The sequence below is a fragment of the Syzygium oleosum genome, unplaced genomic scaffold (assembly GCF_021117445.2).
Source record: "Syzygium oleosum isolate NSW1041296 unplaced genomic scaffold, Sole_v2.1 Sole_v2.06, whole genome shotgun sequence".
Classification (NCBI taxonomy): Eukaryota; Viridiplantae; Streptophyta; class Magnoliopsida; order Myrtales; family Myrtaceae; genus Syzygium; species Syzygium oleosum.
Genome location: NW_026607490.1, coordinates 5,905,953 through 5,924,506, shown reverse-complemented (window position 1 = coordinate 5,924,506; position 18,554 = coordinate 5,905,953). Strand labels below are relative to the sequence as shown.

Below are 18,554 nucleotides of genomic sequence, written 5' to 3'. Positions count from 1 at the left end.
TTGATCTCTTACCTTAGACTTAGATATTTCATTTACTAGGCTTCGGCTCACCTCTTATTTTTCAATTTGTAGGATGGTCCCTTGGACATGGTGATGGGGGGATGAGATGATGTCAGAGGTCATCAACCCTTTGGGTTGGATGGTGGTTTAATTAGTATGGGTTTAGTGGGGTTAGGTTATCCCGACCTTTCCCAGACTAAGTATTTTGTTGTGATAATAAATAATGGTGTTTGTAAAAAGTTGAAAACATATATATTGTTAAACTCGTGCGATTTTCTTGTAAGGGATGTTACGAAAATGTTATTGTGCTTCTGCATGCGTAATTATAACTATAAGTACAAACGGAAATGACACGTGTCACGGGTGATGTTATGGGGTGTCACACTATTCATTGCCAGTACGGAGTCGATGGCTTGTTCCACCGTGGTGAACTGTCCCTGGCTCGACTGATGGACCACAATGGTTGCCAAATCTTGCTTTGGATCGCTTCAATCTGACCTTTGACAGGCTCAGCAAAGCCAGTAAGTGAGTACTCAGGAATGAATATTGCACTTTGAGTTAAAGATGTGATTCAAAGACCAAATAAACTTGAAGCAAATCGAAGCTGTGCATGTGTAGCTTTATACTGAAACTTAGGCAAGCAAAATGCATTACTTACAAAATCTATAATATGCTTAAATTCAGAAGATATTATCCTATTCTGTGAGTCTTAATACACTCACTTCTGATTTTGTATCAATTAAAAAGCAAATGCTTAAAGACTACGTCCCAAATACGGTCAAGAATGAATCCCAAACTCAGTAAGAAAACAACTGACAGATTTGTTTAAAGAGTAGCCAATCGTATCAAAAGAGAGAGGAGTTGTTTCCGGCAGAGGCAAGAGAACAATCTTTTCTAACCAAATTTAGGCAATTAGAGTATATTATCTGTCAAAGATCGCGGTTTCCGACCACATGATTGATAAATTTTCAAGAACACGTTTTCCCCGCACTAAATTTCACTTTGTGCCGTTTATGGTCCGCATAATTTTTTTGACGATTTTGTACTATTTCGAGACTCTCCCAGACCAACATGACTTTCTCTTTAGATTGTTGAATAAACTCTAGACTAGTTAGTCTATTTTCACTAACATCATCTCCAAAAATAGAAATTCAATATTTTTGACCATATAAAACTTAAAAAGGAGTCATCTTAATGCTGGAATCATAGCTATTGTTACCACTAAATGTAAGTGTTTCGTCCCAAGAGCCACCAAAGTAAAAAACACAGGACCTCAACATGTTCTCCAAAGTTTGAGTCATTCTCTCAGACTCAACTCTTCTCGTAAACTCCTCTTCCAAAAAGTATACACGAATAAAGTCAACACGTAGCTCTATTTGCAAGTTACCATTAAGATTATACATGCGCCAACCAAATTCAATGATTAGCTTCCTCTTTTTGAAAAAAGAAGAAGAAGAAGATAATTATACTCACAATTATTGGGAAGTAGGTTTCTAATACATCATGCATTTGTCCAATCATATATTATGGACTTTGTTGGATTCGGATCATATTTGCTAATTCTCTATGGCTCACAAAATTGATATGGCCATTTTGCTCCCTTGGACCTCCTCCACTAATGTCATGGAAAAAACACCCAATTAATTATATTTTATGCATGAGTAGGTGTGGTCCTTATTAACCCGTACTAATTACATGAAATGAAATGCAGTTTCTGAATTTGGGGTGGTAACAAATTTGGTATCATATGCATATGCCAAAATTTATAAATTTCCAATACATACCACTTTTCACGTGGATCAATTTTCTCTCTTGGAAATGCCCCAAAAAGCAAATCATATTATAAGAAAAATAAAATGAGAGATACATAGTTTCTGCTGAGACTAACAGGATTTCTTTTCCAACTAGCCATCTTGATTTATGAATGTGTTGACATAGGTCGACCTATGTAACTCCTCATTTTCTGCGTAGGTTATTGTCCCCCTATTCATCCATTTTGAAGAAAATAAAGAATTGATTGCCGTTTTGATATATTTATTTAATCATCATTGGTTTTAATAGATTCACGCAAGCATTTTCTGATAAACTTTCTTACGAGATGAGAACACCGCAAGTGCCACAACTTTCGTACAGCGCTCACTTGAGTGTCATAATTTTTTTTTCGATTATCTGAGTGACATAACTAATGTACGACGCTCACTTAAGTGCTATAACTATTTATCCGATCACTTGAGTGTCATTTAACTTTTCAATCAATCATTTGAGTAACATAACTTTTTAAAAATGTTCACTACAAGTGCCATGCCATGTTGGATTTAGAACACTTGGGTGAACATTTTTTTAAAAAGGGTTAATACCACGAAAAACCCTAAACTGGTACACTTGTGACACATTTACCCCAAACTATTTTTTTTACCACAAAAAACCCCAAACTGGTACACCTGTGACAATTTTACCCCGAACTATTTTTTTGACCACCAAAAACCCCAAACTGGTACACCTGTGATAATTTTACCCTGAACTTACCACAGAAAACCCCGAACTGATACACCTGTGATAATTTTACCCTGAACTTACCACAGAAAATCCCAAACTGGTACATATGTGACAATTTTACCCTGAATTAAATTTTTAATATTAATTTTTATTTTTTCAAATTTTTATTAATTTTTTCTTTTTTTTCTTCATCTTCAACCTCTGGCCGGAGATGTCGGCCCTGCCGGCCGCTGGCGAGGGCGGCCCTCGCCGGCGTCGGGCGAGGTAGCTCTTGCCTGGGCGGGCAAGGACAGCCCTCGCCTGGGCGGGCGAGGGCAACCCTCGCCTGGGCGGGCGAGGGCAACCCTCGCCTGAGTAGAGCGAGGGTTGTCCTCGCCCGACGCCGGCGAGGGCCGCCCTCGCTGGCGTCGGACGAGAACAACCCTCGCCTGGGCGGGCGAGGGCAACCCTCGCCTGAGTCGGGAGAGATCAGCCCTCGCCTGAGTCGCCCTGGCCCACGTCGGCAAGGTCGAGCCTCGCCAGCGGCCGGCGAGGTCGAGCCTCGCTGGCATCGGGCGAGGGCTGCCCTCGCCCATGCCGGCAAGGTCGAGCCTCGCCAGCGGCCAGCGAGGTCGAGCCTCGCCAGCGGCCGGTGGGGCCAACCTTGCCGGCATCCGCCTCTGGCCGGTCGCCGGTCCGGCGACCGGCCAGAGGTTGAAGATGAAGAAAAAAAAGAGAAAACAAAAAAAAAGAAAAAATTCAAAAATCCAAAAAAATAAAAAATAAAATTAAAAAATTAGTTCGGGGTAAAATTGTCACGTGTGTACCAGTTTGGGGTTTTTTGTGGTAAGTTCGGGGTAAAATTGTCACAGGTGTACCAGTTTGGGGTTTTTTGTGGTATGTTCGGGGTAAAATTGTCACAGGTGTACCAGTTTGGGGTTTTTTGTTGTCAAAAAAATAGTTTGGGGTAAATGTGTCACAAGTGTACCGGTTTATGGTTTTTCGTGGTATTAACCCTTTAAAAAATTTGGCATTTAAGTAATCGATTGAAAGTTGTGCCATTCAAGTGAACATTTTTTCAGAAATTATGGCACTTAAGTAACTACCGTACGAAAATTATGACATTTGTAATGTCCTTATCCCCTTTATTACTCCTAACCACCATATCTCCAGGAGTTTCACCCCCCGTACCACAATATTTGAGAGATATGTCTTGTAAAACCCAACTCTTGAGTACTATCTGTACGTAGGGGTGTAAACAGTTCGATTCGATTCGATTTTTAAAAAAAACGAACCGAACTTTTAAGGGTACAACATTGAACCGAACCGAATTTCGCTTGAGCCGAATATAAACCGAACCGAAAAATCAGTTTGGTTCAGTTTAGTTCGGTTTGGTTAAGCTCAATTTTAAGTTTTTTCTTATTTTTTCTGAAAGTGTAGAGAGGCGGAGGAGGGCGTTCAGACCCAACAAGCACAATGAAGTCAAAGTGGACACACGATCTCTATCTTTCTCTCTCGCCCACTTCTCTCTCCCACATCCCCCTCCCCTTTTTTCTTTGTTCTTCTTTCTTTGGTACCCAGTGACGCAAGCGAGAAAAGGGAAGCCGAAGAGGCACCACCACCACCACTTCCCTCTGTTTCCTCCTCTTCATTATCTGTCTCCCCATGCTCGCACGCTCTTGCGCTTGGCAAATCTTGATCCTTCTCAAGATGGGTCTCTCTGTCACTTGATCCCTCCACCGCCCTTTGCCTTCCCTTCCTTTCTCGTGCTAGTTCCGGGATCAATCTTATTGGGTATTTCTGTTTTTTGGGGTGCTTTGTTTCTTCATATGGGTGTCCGAGATTCGTTGTGGTGGTCGTTGCCGAAACCGAAACCGATGCATGCATACTCTGATGCGAACGAGGTAAGATACGAGCATGGATCGACTAGAACAGCAACTTTTCCCACTTGCGCTCGAGAACCCACATCGCATCCGCCTCGAATCCGAGCCATTTCGTCTGAGCTCTCCTTGTCGATCACGGGAACTCCGCAGAATCTCGCTTGTTCGAGCGCCACTTTTGCTAGATCTTCGCCAGCTCTCGTCGCGAGGCTGCCATTGCAGAATGCCGCACGGCCACAGCCGTCTGGGTGCTGGCACGGCGGAGAGAGGGGCTGAGCTGAGCAGCGCTGAGAGAGCGAGAGAGAGGATTTAACCCTTTTAGCTTTAGGGTAAAAACCGTAGGTTATTTTCAGTTCGATTTCGGTTTGATCCGAACCAAATCGAAATAAACCGAACTGAAAAAAAAAAGAATGGTTTGTTTTGAGTATCCGAATCGAAAACCGAACTGAACCGAAATGTATAAAATTTCCGGTTCGGTTCGGTTCGTACCTCGGTTCGATTTTTCGATTCGGTTCTGACACCCCTATCTGTACGCCCTTCCAAGGGAAATGGGCCCTGTACCCACCACGGAACCCTAAATGAAGACGTACCCGCGTTGTCGCAGCCCTGAAACGTGTTGTAGTCCGCCAATCCACCGAGGATATCCGTAGTTGCGTTTATCTTGCAGCCCTGCATATAATCTTGCTTTCCCAAGTCCGAAAATAATTCATGGTCGTGACTGTAGTTAAGAATGAATACTGCATTTTGAGTTGAAGAAATGATTCAAGGACCACAGAAAATTGAAGCAAATCGAAACTGTGCATGTGTAGCTTCATATTGAAACTTAGGCATGCGAATATGGAATAATCACATAATCTATTTTGTTCTATGTATCTTAAGGTACTCATTGATGATTTTGTTTATCAGTTATAAAGCCGATTCTTAAAAGAGAGTTTCCCAGATATGTTTACAAAGGAGCCAGTTGTATTAGAAGAGAGACTGTATTTTTCGGCAGTGGCCAGAGAACAATCTTCTCTAACCTAATTTAGACAGCTCGATTTTGTAGTCCGTTAAAAAAATCGCCGCTTCCGACTGCATAATTGATTGTTAACTAACCAAAACTCAAAGCTACTGCTCAAAAGCGGCATTCATCAGAAGGAAAGTGGACTCTCCTGTAGATGGTTCATGCACGGAATGGGTTGTTTCTCTTTTGAGATATGGAGCCTTCTCACTCCATAAGAAGAAGAAGAAATCTTGGATTTACCAAACACCAGGTAGTTGCCGTCATTTGGTTGGACTGAAATGAAATGAGAGCTTGCTAAAGCTAGCATTTGATAAACTCGAGTCGACCATTAAGAGAGTACTTACAAATGAAGTCACATTATGCAACTGCATTTTTAGTTGCAGAAAAGATTTGAAGTTCACAGAACATCGAATCAAATCCAAGCTGCATCTATTGACTGCTACTTTTGAGCGGTTTATTGAAGTACAAGGTCAAAGCCAGTGTCTTGACTGCAGTAGTGAGACTAGAGAAAGGAAAAGAATCCAAAGACTGAAGCTTTCCTTGACGATTTTTATGCTACTGGACTAGGCATCTTCTCTCTCCATCCATCTCCATCTACGAAACTCGAGCCGATAAAGTGAGACAGCTCTTTATCTTCCAGTTTCTTCATCCAATTCACTCTCCCGGACATGCTCGCTCCGGGTCCATCACATTCTATTTCTGCATAAGTTATGGCACTCCTGGAAAAAGGGAAACAGTTTCAAGAATTACTAACTCAAATCAAATTGATAGATGATCAATATAAATCAAGAAAAGTAAGGCGGAGGACAATATTCTTACTCCTGGCCCGCTTGCTTCCATGAAAACCAACCTTCGGGAACGATAACATTGGACATGGATGTCTTGTAAAATATCACCGTCGAGTATGCCTTGTAAGCTCTTCCAAGGTACGATTTACCATTTCCTGTTATGTTGCAGTACTTGAATACAAAACCATTTGTTTGCGAAGAATCCGACCGGCCTTGAGCAGTGATGTAACCTGGACCGCCTCTGAGGCGATCAGCTACAGCATGAATAGAGCAACCCTGCGTCAAATTAACCTCCTTTTAACTTTCTTCGTCCAATGTACTCAACTGAAGAATCGACCTAATGTGTTTTTAAGTACAGCTGATGCAAGAAATTTCAGGTATCCCAACTATCCCGATTGCAACTAAAAACAGTTTTGATAATATGGAACGAAAATGAAGTAAGGGGAACGATCACAGGTTGGAACCTGGTACACGGATTGCCCACTACCCCAAATGAAGTCCATTGCACTTTCGATGTAGCAGGAATCAAAGAAGTGGCGACCTTGAGAGTCGGTCAGTGTGTCCTGAATGCTCACAAAGCCGCATTTGTAGAACAATGCCTTGTCTCCCATTAACATGGCCGCCGGTGCCCACGTAATGTTTCCAGCATCGTATGTATTCTGTCAATTAGAAAAATTCTCCAAAGTTAAAATAATCAGAAGTTTAAGAGATCGATCCAGGCCAAGACATAACCAGCGATGATCGAATTACTCGAACAACATTCCCTTTACCTTAATAGTTAAATGTGCCGCCATAAAATTATCTGCGAACAATGAGAAGGTGGAGCTTTTAGTGACATCTCCAGCATCTCCCCACCGGATCACAGTATTACTTCTGCCTTCTCCTTCAAGGTATATGAATTGTCTCTCTTTTGTTATTTGGACCTTTTCGCTTCACAACAAGAGGAAACTAAACTAAGCTAAAGCAAATCAACATACACTGCAGACTGATGCAAAGAGATGCTGATTGGAGCGCGAAAACATACGTGTAAGTATCGGCCTTAAGATGGATGCATATCCAGGCATTGTTGTTGAGCGGAACGGAATCGACTGCTGCTTGAACTGAAGTGAAGTTTCCATCACCGGACTTGTCGACCGTGATTGTGCTGTCTGCCTTGAACGACTTCGGCCTAAACTTCAAGGGGTGATTTCCCCCCTCCGACCCATCAAAACATACCAATAGAGCCATCAACAAACGTCGTAAATATAGAACACGACGCGTTTTCTAGCAATTATAGTGAATGATACTGAACCCAAAAACTGCAAAGAAGTTGGAAATGCGTGAAGATGGTGCAGAACTTGTTTTGCTCGAAAGGGTCCAAGGATTCACATCTTTTATAGGTGCATTGCAAAGTGTAATCAGAGAGACCAAAGAGAAGAAAGAGGGAGAGTTAATGGCAAGTTTTAGGACCTAGATCGATCCAAAATGTTTCCATCTTATTGTGCTCTCCTATAGCAATGTTAGATTTAGTTAAAAAAAAATAGAAATGTTAGATCTTTTAATAAAACTGACACTGTTATAATGAGAAAACATTTGTATCCTTTCCCTTCGGATGAGGTACTTCGAATCATGTCATGGTTCAATGTTTGTAGCATCATAATTAAGACGATCATTGTCTGATAGTGGAGTTCGTTTAAGGAGCGGAAATAGGTTGTTGGTAAAAATTGCATGTCGAGCAGAATATGTCCTAAGTTCAAATCCTCTGCACCTCCCACAGCCATCCAACGGCCCATGTTCGTCCAACCTCCTAACAACGAAAAAAATGTTACACCTGGTTTATGTGGATCAATATCATAATGCACCAACTTAAATAAATAATTTATAAAGAGAAAACTTAGTAATCTCGGAAGGTCCTAAAAATTTGAACTTATCTCGGTTATCAAGTAAATAAGGGCATTTGTGCCTTACCTCTTCTTCGAGATCTTGAGTGGCCTCTCTCTGAGTGTGCTTTTGTCATTAGATTTTCGCATAAGGAATAATTAGGTGACATAACGCTTGATCCTTTCTATAGATGATACGAACAAGTTCAATATCATAATTAAGTTATTTTTAGACCTCAAAAGTAGGGCTGAGCATGGTTCCGGGGTTGAACCTGGAACCTGAGAATCAGACCGGTGTGAATCTATCCGATTTTAGGTTTTAAGGTATGCGGGATAGATTCTAAGTTCAAAAAATTGAGGAACCTGTTTTGATGGACAAGTTCTAAGTTTTAGGTAAGTAGAACCTGGAACCTGGAACCTAGAACCTTGAACAAGTTTTTGTATTTTTCATGATATATGTCTTCGCGTGATCATGCGGTATTCTATGGCGTTCGATAATGAGTGTATAATTTGTAACCACTAGTCTGAGCTTCTATTATATGATTGAGACTTTTACTTTGTTAATGTTTTATATTTTTCGTGTGTCTAAATATAAGTTGTGCTCAGTAAATTATAGCAGTAAATGGTGATAATTAAAGGTGATGATTCGCTGCAATCGTTTAATAAATAATAAAAGTGGAACCCGAGTAGACCCTAGAACCAATCCTGGAATCTGTGACATGGTAGGTTCTAGATTCCAGGTTCCAAGGTATGCAGAGTAGGTTCCGGGTTCCAAAAATTAAGGAATTTGTTCCAATAGGTAAGTTCACCTGGAACCTGTTCCAACATATAGGTTCACCTGGAACCACTCACCCCTACTCAAAAGTGGATATCTAGTATATGTTCAGGATTTGGCACATTTTTGTAATAAAGATATATGAAACACGGTATGTGCTCCGCTCAGAATTGGTGGTAGAGCAAGTTTGTAACTATGTCACCAATCTTCCCTAAAATCAAGAGTGGTTCTACGTATCTTGAATTTAACTTGCCGCATCTGCCAAATCATATAAGACCATTCATAGGAGTAATTTTCGGGAACACGCGATCTCCTACACTAAAGTTCAATCCGTGCTATTAAGGTTTGTGTAACTTTTTTGACGACTTTATGTTGCTTTGAGACCCCCTAAGACCAACCAACTTTCTCTTTTGATTACTTAATAAACTCTTGAATATATTTTCACCAACATCATCCCAAGAAATAGGAGTTCTATTTGTTTGACCCTACAAAGCTTCAAAATGAGTCATCTTAATGCTGGATCAATAGATATAAGAAATGCCGCCAAGTTTAAGTGTCCATCCCAAGAGCTACCAAAGTCAATAATGCAGGATCTCAACATATCCTCTAAGTTCGACAAAAAAAAAACATGTCCTCTAAGGTTTGAATCGTTCTCTCTATCGTCCATATGTATGCAGGCAAAAAGTTGTACCATAATTGAGTTTAGCATCCAACTCTTCTTGTAAAGTCCTCCAAAAATTAGACATAAACATAGTCAAGCCCCATTTACAAGTTACCTAACACATACACCAACCAAATTCAATGGTTAGTTTCTTGTTCTTTTTTGAAAAAGAAAGGAAGATATCTATACTCATAATTATCGAGGAAGTAGAAGTCTAATACATGGAATTATTTAGTCAGATATCATGGACTTCGTTGGGTACGGGTCACCTATGCTGACTCTCTATTGTTTGCAAAATTGAAATGGCCATTTTGCTCCCTTGGACCAACTCCACTAATGTTATGGAAAAAGAAAATGAATCAATAAATTTAATTTAGCAATGACAAGCATGGTCCTTCTTAACCCATAGTAATTACATGAAACGAAATGCAGTTTCTGAATTGAGCAGTGAAAGCATGAAATTGATAGATAGATTCAAGTTGCCGAATATGCAACCTCTAAACGATTACCTTCCCACAAAGGAGGAACAACTTTTGGTAACATACGACATGCCCAAGTCTATGAATTCCCAATACATGTATACCTTCGGAACATTTTATGTGGGTCGATTTTGTCACTTGGAAGCACCTAAATAAACTAATCAGATCATAAACAAATGAAACGAGAGATGCATGGTCTCTGCAGAAATTAAAAGGGTTGCTTCTGCAGCCAACCGTCTTGATTGATGAATGTCTTGGCATCGATCAACCTATCCACCTCCTCACTTGACAGGGTCTTTTGCCACTTGACTCGCGTGGACATGTCCGCCCCAGGCCCATTGCATTTGTTTTCTGCGAAGGTTATTGTCCCCCTGTTCATCAATTTTAAAGAAAATAAGGCAATCAATAGACATTTGAATCAATCGACAAAGTCATAAAATTGCTATAAATAGAATCACATCAGTGTTTATTGATAAACTTCCTTACTCTTGACCAGCATATCTCCAGGAGTCCCATCCCTCCGGCACCACATCGGTTGAGAGATATGACTGGTGAAACACGACTCTCGAGTATTGCCTGTACGCCCTTCCGAGGTAGACGGGCCCGGTCCCCCTCACAGAACACCGATGGAAGATGTACCCACTAGCGTCCGTCGCGCTATTGCGGCCCTGAGCCGTGATATAGCCTGCCGATCCAGCTAGAATATCCGTGGTTGCATTTATCTTGCAGCCCTGCATATAATCTTGCTTTCCTAAGTTCTAAAGTAGGTTATGGCTGCAACCATAATTAGAGAGAGATAACAGGTTTCACTTATATTATTTTTGTGTTTGACCTTATAGATGGATTGGCCGCCGCCCCATATAAAATCCACAGCACCCTCAATGTAACATGACCTGAAGTAGTGACGCCCTCGAAAGTCTGTCAGTGTGTCTTGCACGCTTATAAACGCGCATTGGTGGAATGAGACTTTGTCCGACGTTATTTGGAACGCCGGGGCCGGCTTGATCGAACTAAAATCTCCGCGTTGTGTCATTTCATTGTAGGTGTTCTGCCAAGAATTCCATATGGGTCAAATACTCCTCGGAATTTGAAATAAACGGAGTAAATGTTATGTATAATCAATCAAATTTTTACTGAATCAATCATAACCTGAAGTACATGAGGTCGACAGATGTACAGAAAAATGGGAAATGCATGAGATTAGCTACTTTTCAAAAATAAAAAGTGGATTATACTAATGAAGGGCAACTCTTACCTTGAATCCTATATTCCTGGCTTTGAAATTATCCGCATAAAGCGTGAAGGTAGCGCTTTTATTAACATCACCAGCGTCGCCCCACTCGATCATGGTGTCACTTGCCGAGTTCCCTTCGAGGACTATGCAGGGCTTGTCACCAGGTACCACAACCTTTTCTCTGCAAAAACCATTCAACATAACATCATTTTTTTTTAAAGCTAACTTAGTCTCATGAAAAATCACATCCTTTTTAACCTACTTATAAGTGCCAGGCTTGACAATGATACGAGTCCAGATGTTGTTCTCCGCCGGCACGGAGTCGATGGCTTGTTGCACCGTAGTGAACTGTCCCTGGCCCGACTGATCGACAACAATGGTCACCGAATCTTGATTTTGATCGCTACAGACTTGGCTATAGCTAACCTTTGACAGGCTCAACAAAGCCAATAAGAAAGTACTTAGGAATGAGTACTGCATTTTGAGGTAAAGAAATGATCCAAAGGCCAAAGAAACTTGAAGCAGATTGAGGCTGTGCATGTGCATGTAGCTTCATATTGAAACTTTGCAAGCAATATGCGTTACTCACAAAATCCATAATATCCATAAATCATAAGATATTATCCTGTTATGTGATTCCTAATACAATCGTTCTTGATTTCGTATCAGTTAAAGGCAACTAATAAAAGACTACCTCCCAAATATGGTTAAGAATGAATTCCAAACTCAATAAGAAAACAACTGTAATATTTGTTCACAGAGGAGCTAGTTGTATCAAAAGAGAGAGTAGTTGTTTTGGCAGGGGCAAGTAAATAATCGTTTCTAACCAAATTTAGACAACTAGAGTATATTCTCTGTCAAAGATCGCGGTTTCCGACCACGTGATCGATAAATTTTCAAGAGCACTTGATCCTCCTACTATCCACTCTGCACATTTTATGATCCGCATAATTTTTTAGAAGACTTTCTGCTATTTTGAGATTCTTCTGAACCAACCTGACTTCCTCTTGAGATTGCTAAATTAACTCTGGCTCAGTGACCCTATTTTTACTAACATCATCTCAACAAATAGAAACTCTGCATTGACCATATAAAACTTGAAAATGAGTCATCTTAATGCTGGAATCATAGCTATTGTTATACAAATACTCCTTTAAATGTAAGTGTTAGTCCCAAGAGCCACCAAAGTCAATAACGCTCAATCTCAACATGTCCTCCGAGGTCTGAATTGTTCTCTCTAATTCTCCATCTGTCTGCGGGTGAAAGCTAGTATCATAGTTGAGTTTAGTATTTAGTACCAAACTCTTGTTATAAACTCCTTCAAAAATTAGAAATGAAGAAAGTAAAATCTACTCGATTTCAAGAGTAAATCTACTCAGTTTCAGATTCATAATTTTCACTTACCAAATATACTACACTTTAAGAAAACTAATCACAAACATTTTAAACATGTACAAGACCAGCAAAATGAATCCAACAATCACCATATCCACAATATTATAGCACATCAAAATGGCATAAAAGTAGATTGAAGTAACTTAACATCTAGAGTTTTCACTTACCTCGCGCAAGATCTGAACCATCCAAAGTTAAAACCACCTTATAGGTCTTGGATCGGAAAGTGGTGTAAGTAAAGTATATTTGAAAGTTTGAAGACGAAGAAGAGTTACGGCCAAGATGAACAATTTCCTTCGGTGTTACCAAGGTTACAGTGATGTGGAGGAGAAGATTTTAGATGTAAGAATACATGTAATCATATGTGGCAACATCTCACTCAATTGATGGCCAAATGTAAGAAGTTCAGATATAATTAGAAAGACTAATATTCAAGAGTGATGGTGGCTCATGGTTTGGTGTCAAATTAATGCAAGAGGTTGAGTTTAAGAGTGCATGTGGCCATGCATGTAGTCTCCAACTGCCGCATGAGTTTAACGTGTCTTAAGAGGTGTTTTTGTGAGAAATTATAAGGGAAACAGAACTCCTTCTACCTTTAACACCATATTGTATTGTATATAATTAATTATTATCACTAATTAACGAAAGTTTAGATTAATAATATCACCCATCAACTATTAAGACGACGGTAAATTAATTAACACCGCTCTACTATTAACGTATACATCAACGTTTATAATTTTAATTTTCAAATACGTCGAACTCGGAACGATTACGTTCTCGAAAATCATCCTCTGCGCCTCACAAAATTTACGATCCAATTAAGATTTCTACGTGTCCACCCAAATTCTAAGCTAAATAATACTTAGCTTTAAAATCTAAGTATCGTTATTGAACACGGAAAATTTCCAATATCACATAAATATTATTACGAAATTTTCGGATGTCACAATTTTCATGCGGATCGGTTTTGTCACGTGGGAGCGGCTAAATAAGCTAATCAGATCATAAACAGATTAAACGAGAGATGCATGGTTTCTGCAGAAACTAAAGGGGTTGCTTCTGCAGCCAACCGTCTTGATTGATGAATGTATTGGCATCGATCAAACTAGCCAGCTCCTCACTCGACAGGGTCTTTTCCCACTCGACTCGCTTGGACATGTCTGCCCCAGGCCCATTGCATTGGTTTTCTGCGTAGGTTATTGTCCCCCTGTTCATCAATTTTGAAGAAAATAGGGCAATCAATAGACATTTGAATGAATTGATAAACTCGTAAAATTCCTATTGATAGAATCACATCAGTGTTTATTGATCAACTTCCTTACTCTTGACCAGCATAATCCCAGGAGTCCCAACCCTCCGGCTCCACATCGCTTGAGAGATATGACTCGTGAAACACGACTCTTGAGTATTGCCTATACGCCCTTCCGAGGTAGAAAGGCCCTGTCCCCTTCACGGAACATTGACTGAAGACGTAAGCGCTGGCGTCTGTCGTGCTATTGCGGCCCTGAGCCGTGATAAAGCCTGCCAATCCATTTAGAATATCCGTGGTTGCATTTATCTCGCAGCCCTACATATAATCTTGCTTTCATAAGTTCCAAGATAGTTCATGGTTGCAACCATAGTCATAGTTTAGAGAGATATAACGGGTTTCACTTATGTTATTTTTGTGTTTGACCTGATAGATGGATTGGCCGCCACCCCATATAAAATCCACAGCACCCTCAATGTAACAGGACTCGAAATAGTGACGTCCTCGGAAGTCTGTCAGCGTGTCTTGCACGCTTATGAACGCGCATTTGTAGAATGAGACTTTGTCCGTCGTTATTTGGAACGCCGGGGCCTGCTTGATCGAACTCAAATCTCCACGTTGTGTCATTTCATTGTAAGTGTTCTGCCAAGAATTCCGTCGGGGTCAAATATTTCTCGGAACTTGAAATGAACAGAGTTATGTTATGCATAATCAATCAAATATTTACTCAATCAATCATAACCTGAAGAACATGAGGTCAACAGATGTACAGAAATATGGGAAATGCATGAGATTAGCTATTTTTCAAAAATAAAAAGTGGATTACACTAATGAACGGCAACTCTCACCTTGAATCCTATATTCCTGGCTTTGAAATTATCCGCATAAAGCGTGAAGGTAGCGCTTTTATTAACATCACCACCGTCGCCCCACTCGATCATGGTGTCACTTGCCGAGTTCCCTTCGAGGACTATGCAGGGCTTGTCAGCAGGTACCACAACCTTTTCTCTGCAAACACCATTCAACATAACATCTTTTTTTTCTAAAGCTAACTTAGTCTCATGAAAAATCACATCCTTTTTAACCTACTTATAAGTGCCAGGCTTGACAATGATACGAGTCCAGATGTTGTTCTCCGCCGGCACGGAGTCGATGGCTTGTTGCACCGTAGTGAACTGTCCCTGGCCCGACTGATCGACAACAATGGTCACCGAATCTTGATTTTGATCGCTACAGTCTTGGCTAAAGCTAACCTTTGAGAGGCTCAGCAAAGCCAATAAGAGAGTTCTCAGGAATGAATACCGCATTTTCAGGTAAAGAAATTATTCAAAGACCAAAGAAACTTTGAAGCAAATTTAGGCTTTGCATGTGTAGCTTTATATTGAAACTTTGGCAAGCATTATGCATTACTCACAAAATCAATAACATGCATAAATCACAGGATATTATCCTGTTCGGTGAGTCCTAATACTCTAATTTTTGATCTTTTATCAGTTACGAAGCAAATGCTTAATGTCTACCTCCCAAATATGGTTAAGAATGAATTCTGTATTCAGTAAGAAAACAACTGAACAATTTGTTTACAAAGGAGCCAGTTGTATCAAAAGAGAGTTGTTCTTTTTGGCAATGGCAAGAGAACAATCTTTTCTAAATAAATTTTGACAACTAGAGTATATCATTGCAACTAGGCAAGCAATATGAAGCTGTGCATGTGTAGCTTTATATTGCAACTAGGAATGAATACTGCATTTTGAGGTAAAGAAATGATTTCAAAGACCAAAGAAACTTGAAGCAAATTGAAGTTGTGCATGTGTAGCTTTAGATCGCAACTAGGCAAGCAATATGCGTTACTCACAAAATCCATAATATCTATAAATCACAAGATGTTATCCTGTTATGTGAGTTTGAAGACAATCGTTTCTGATTTTGTATCCGTTAGAAGGCAAATGCTAAAAGACTACCTCCCAAATTTGGTTAAGAATGAATTCCAAACTCAATAACTCACATATTTGTTTACAGAGGAGCTAGTTGTATCAAAAGAGAGAGTTGTTTTCGGCAGGGGCAAGAAAACAATCGTTCTAACCAAATTTAGACAACTAGAGTATTTTGTCCGTCAAAGTTTGCGGTTTCCGACCGCGTGATTGATAGATTTTCAAGAACACTTCATTCTCGCACTAAATTCTACTCTGCGCTTTTTATGATCCGGATAAATTTTTTGAAGACTTTATGCTATTTTGAAATTCTTCTTAACCAACCCGACTTTCTCTTGAGATTGTCAATAAATAAACTCTGGACCAATTAGTTTATTTTTACTAACATCATCCCAACAAATAGAAATTATGCATTTTCGACCATATAAAACTTGAAAATGAATCATCTTACCGGTGGAATCATTGCTATTGTTATACAAATACTCCTTTAAATGTAAGTGTCCGTCCCAAGAGCCACCAAAGTCAATAACGCTCGATCTCAACATGTCATCCAAAGTCTGAGTTGTTCTCTCTAATTCTCCCTTTGTCTGCGGGTGAAAACTAGTATCATAGTTGAGTGTAGTACCCAACTCTTCTTGTAAACTCCTTCGAAAATTCGACATGACTGAGGTCAACATGTAGCCCCATTTACAAGTTACCATTAAGATTATGCATACACCAACCAAATTCAATGGTTAGCTTCTTTTTTTCTGGAAAAAAAAGGAGATATCTATACCCACAATTATTGGAGATCTAGATTTCTAATGCATGCATTTGTCCAATCATAGATTATGGGCTTTGTTGGGTTCGGGTCATATTTGCTATATATCTATTGTTTACAAAATTGAAATGGCCATTTTGCTCTTTTGGACCTACTCCACCAATGTCGCGGAGAAAAATCCCAATCAATTACATTTTATAAATGAGTAGGTATGGTCCTTATTAACCCGTACTAATTAAGTGAAATGAAATGCAGTTTCTGAATGGGGTAGTAACAAATTTTTGGTATCATATTCATATTCCAAAGTTTATAAATTCCCAATACATACCACTTTTGAACTTTTCATGGGGATCAATTTCCCCTCTTGGAAATGCTCCAAAAAGTAAATCATATTATAAGAAAAATAAAGTAGGAGATGCATAGTTTCTGCATGAGACTAATGGCCTATTCGGTAACCGGGCAAACAGTGCCTGATTCTATTCTTTTGTTCCTCGGAACAAAAAAAGAATAGAAATCCGTTGGGTAAATTTTTTGTTCCCGGGCACAAATTTATTCCCAGAAACAGTTTTGGAACACAATCAAAAAAAAAAATTGATTCTTGATTCTGGGAACAAAAATCAGAAATAGAAGAGATTTTTTTTTCTTTTTCTTCTTTCCTAGCCGGCAACCAGCGATCGACCACAGGCCAAGGCCGTTGAGGGTGAGGGCTAGACCCTTGCGGCCTGGGCGAGGGTCGCTGGCCTTTTCCAGCCCTCGCCCAAGCTGGCAAGGGCCGCCGTCGAGGCTCACGGCCTGGGCGAGGGCGGCAGCGATGGTCCAGCCCTCGCCCAAGTCGCGAGCCTCGACGGTGGCCCTCGCCAGCTCGAGCGAGGGCTAGAAAAGATCGGCGAGGGTGGCCCTCGCCTAAGCCGCGAGGGCCGCGATGCTGTTGCCGGTCCTGGCCTATGGCCAGTCGCTGACCATGGCCAAGAAGGAGAAGAAGAAAACAAGAAAGAAATATTAAAATATTATTAATAAAAAGAAATGTTGTGTAGTTACCAAACGCATTTCTGTTTTTTTTCTATTTCAGGAATGAAAATTTTGGGCTGTTAGCAAACGTCTTCAAATGCTTAGAAATTATTTCCGGAAACAGGATAAGAAAAAATCATTTCTAAGCAGAAATTATTTTCGGGAACAGAATAATTACCAAACGCACCCTAAAAAGATTGCTTCTCCAACCAGCCATCTCAATTTATTAACGTGTTGACATCAATCGGCCTATGTAACTCCTCACTTGATAGAGACTTTTTCCACTCGACTCGCTTGGACATGTCAGCCCCAAGCTCGGTGCATTGTTTTTCTGTATAGGTTACTATCCCCCTGTTCATCCATTTTGAAGAAGATGAAGCAATTAATTGCCATTTTAATAAATTAATTTAATCATCATTTCTCTTAATAGAACCACATCAAAGTTTTAGGACTCAATTACATTAGAAATAAAATGATTTTTTATCATTATTAAATCTTGGGAAAATTCCAAATAAGGGCTTAAAATCCTTTCATTTTTACAAATAAGAGCTTAAAGTTGACCTCATTTCAAATAAGAACCTGAAGTACCTTCATTTTCTCAAATAAGGAGTTGAAATGGATCTTGTTTCAAATAATGACCCGAAATGGTCATGTTAGTCTCAAAGAAGGGTCTAACCTCATCGGCTGGTCAAGAACATTTTTGTCATTTACTTTTTTTTCCTTTTTTTTTCTTATTTTTCTATTTTTTTCTTTCCTTTTCGCCGGTAACCGGTTTTAAGCGATGGCTAACCACAGGCAATACTCGAAGTAGGGGTGTGCAAAAGAACTGGGACCCGCCCGGACTGCCCGAGACTGCCTGGAACCGGACCGAAACTGGTGGTTCCAAGGGAACCGATGGGTACCAGTCCGGTTCCCGGTGTGGAACCGCCCATTCGGACCGGACCGGTAATATAATAATAATTTATTTATTTTTTAAATTTTTAATTAAAAAAATCTAACCAAAAAAAATTTTAAAAAAAAGAAAAACTAAATCCCTAAACTAACATAACTCTCT

The 18,554-nt window shown here is 39.9% G+C and overlaps 2 protein-coding genes across 2 annotated transcripts; both read right to left on the bottom strand.

The window, feature by feature from the left end:
• Nucleotides 1–5,908: 5,908 nt before the first annotated feature.
• Nucleotides 5,909–7,373, bottom strand: LOC115680133 (probable pectinesterase 55). The gene is made up of 5 exons (XM_030603869.1): nt 7,171–7,373; nt 6,917–7,076; nt 6,611–6,805; nt 6,178–6,422; nt 5,909–6,077 (listed from the first exon to the last, which is right to left on the bottom strand). Exons 1-5 carry the CDS (start codon nt 7,371–7,373, stop codon nt 5,909–5,911), a joined length of 972 nt encoding a protein of 323 aa, XP_030459729.1.
• Nucleotides 7,374–10,060: 2,687 nt separating this feature from the next.
• LOC115680132 (putative pectinesterase 10) lies at nt 10,061–15,108 on the bottom strand. Its single transcript, XM_030603868.2, has 10 exons — nt 14,891–15,108; nt 14,650–14,809; nt 14,228–14,443; nt 13,875–14,119; nt 13,663–13,759; nt 11,417–11,628; nt 11,176–11,335; nt 10,753–10,968; nt 10,407–10,651; nt 10,061–10,291 (listed from the first exon to the last, which is right to left on the bottom strand). The coding sequence occupies exons 1-10, from the start codon at nt 15,106–15,108 to the stop codon at nt 10,129–10,131; spliced, it is 1,932 nt and encodes a 643-aa protein (XP_030459728.1). The 3' UTR covers nt 10,061–10,128.
• Nucleotides 15,109–18,554: the final 3,446 nt, after the last annotated feature.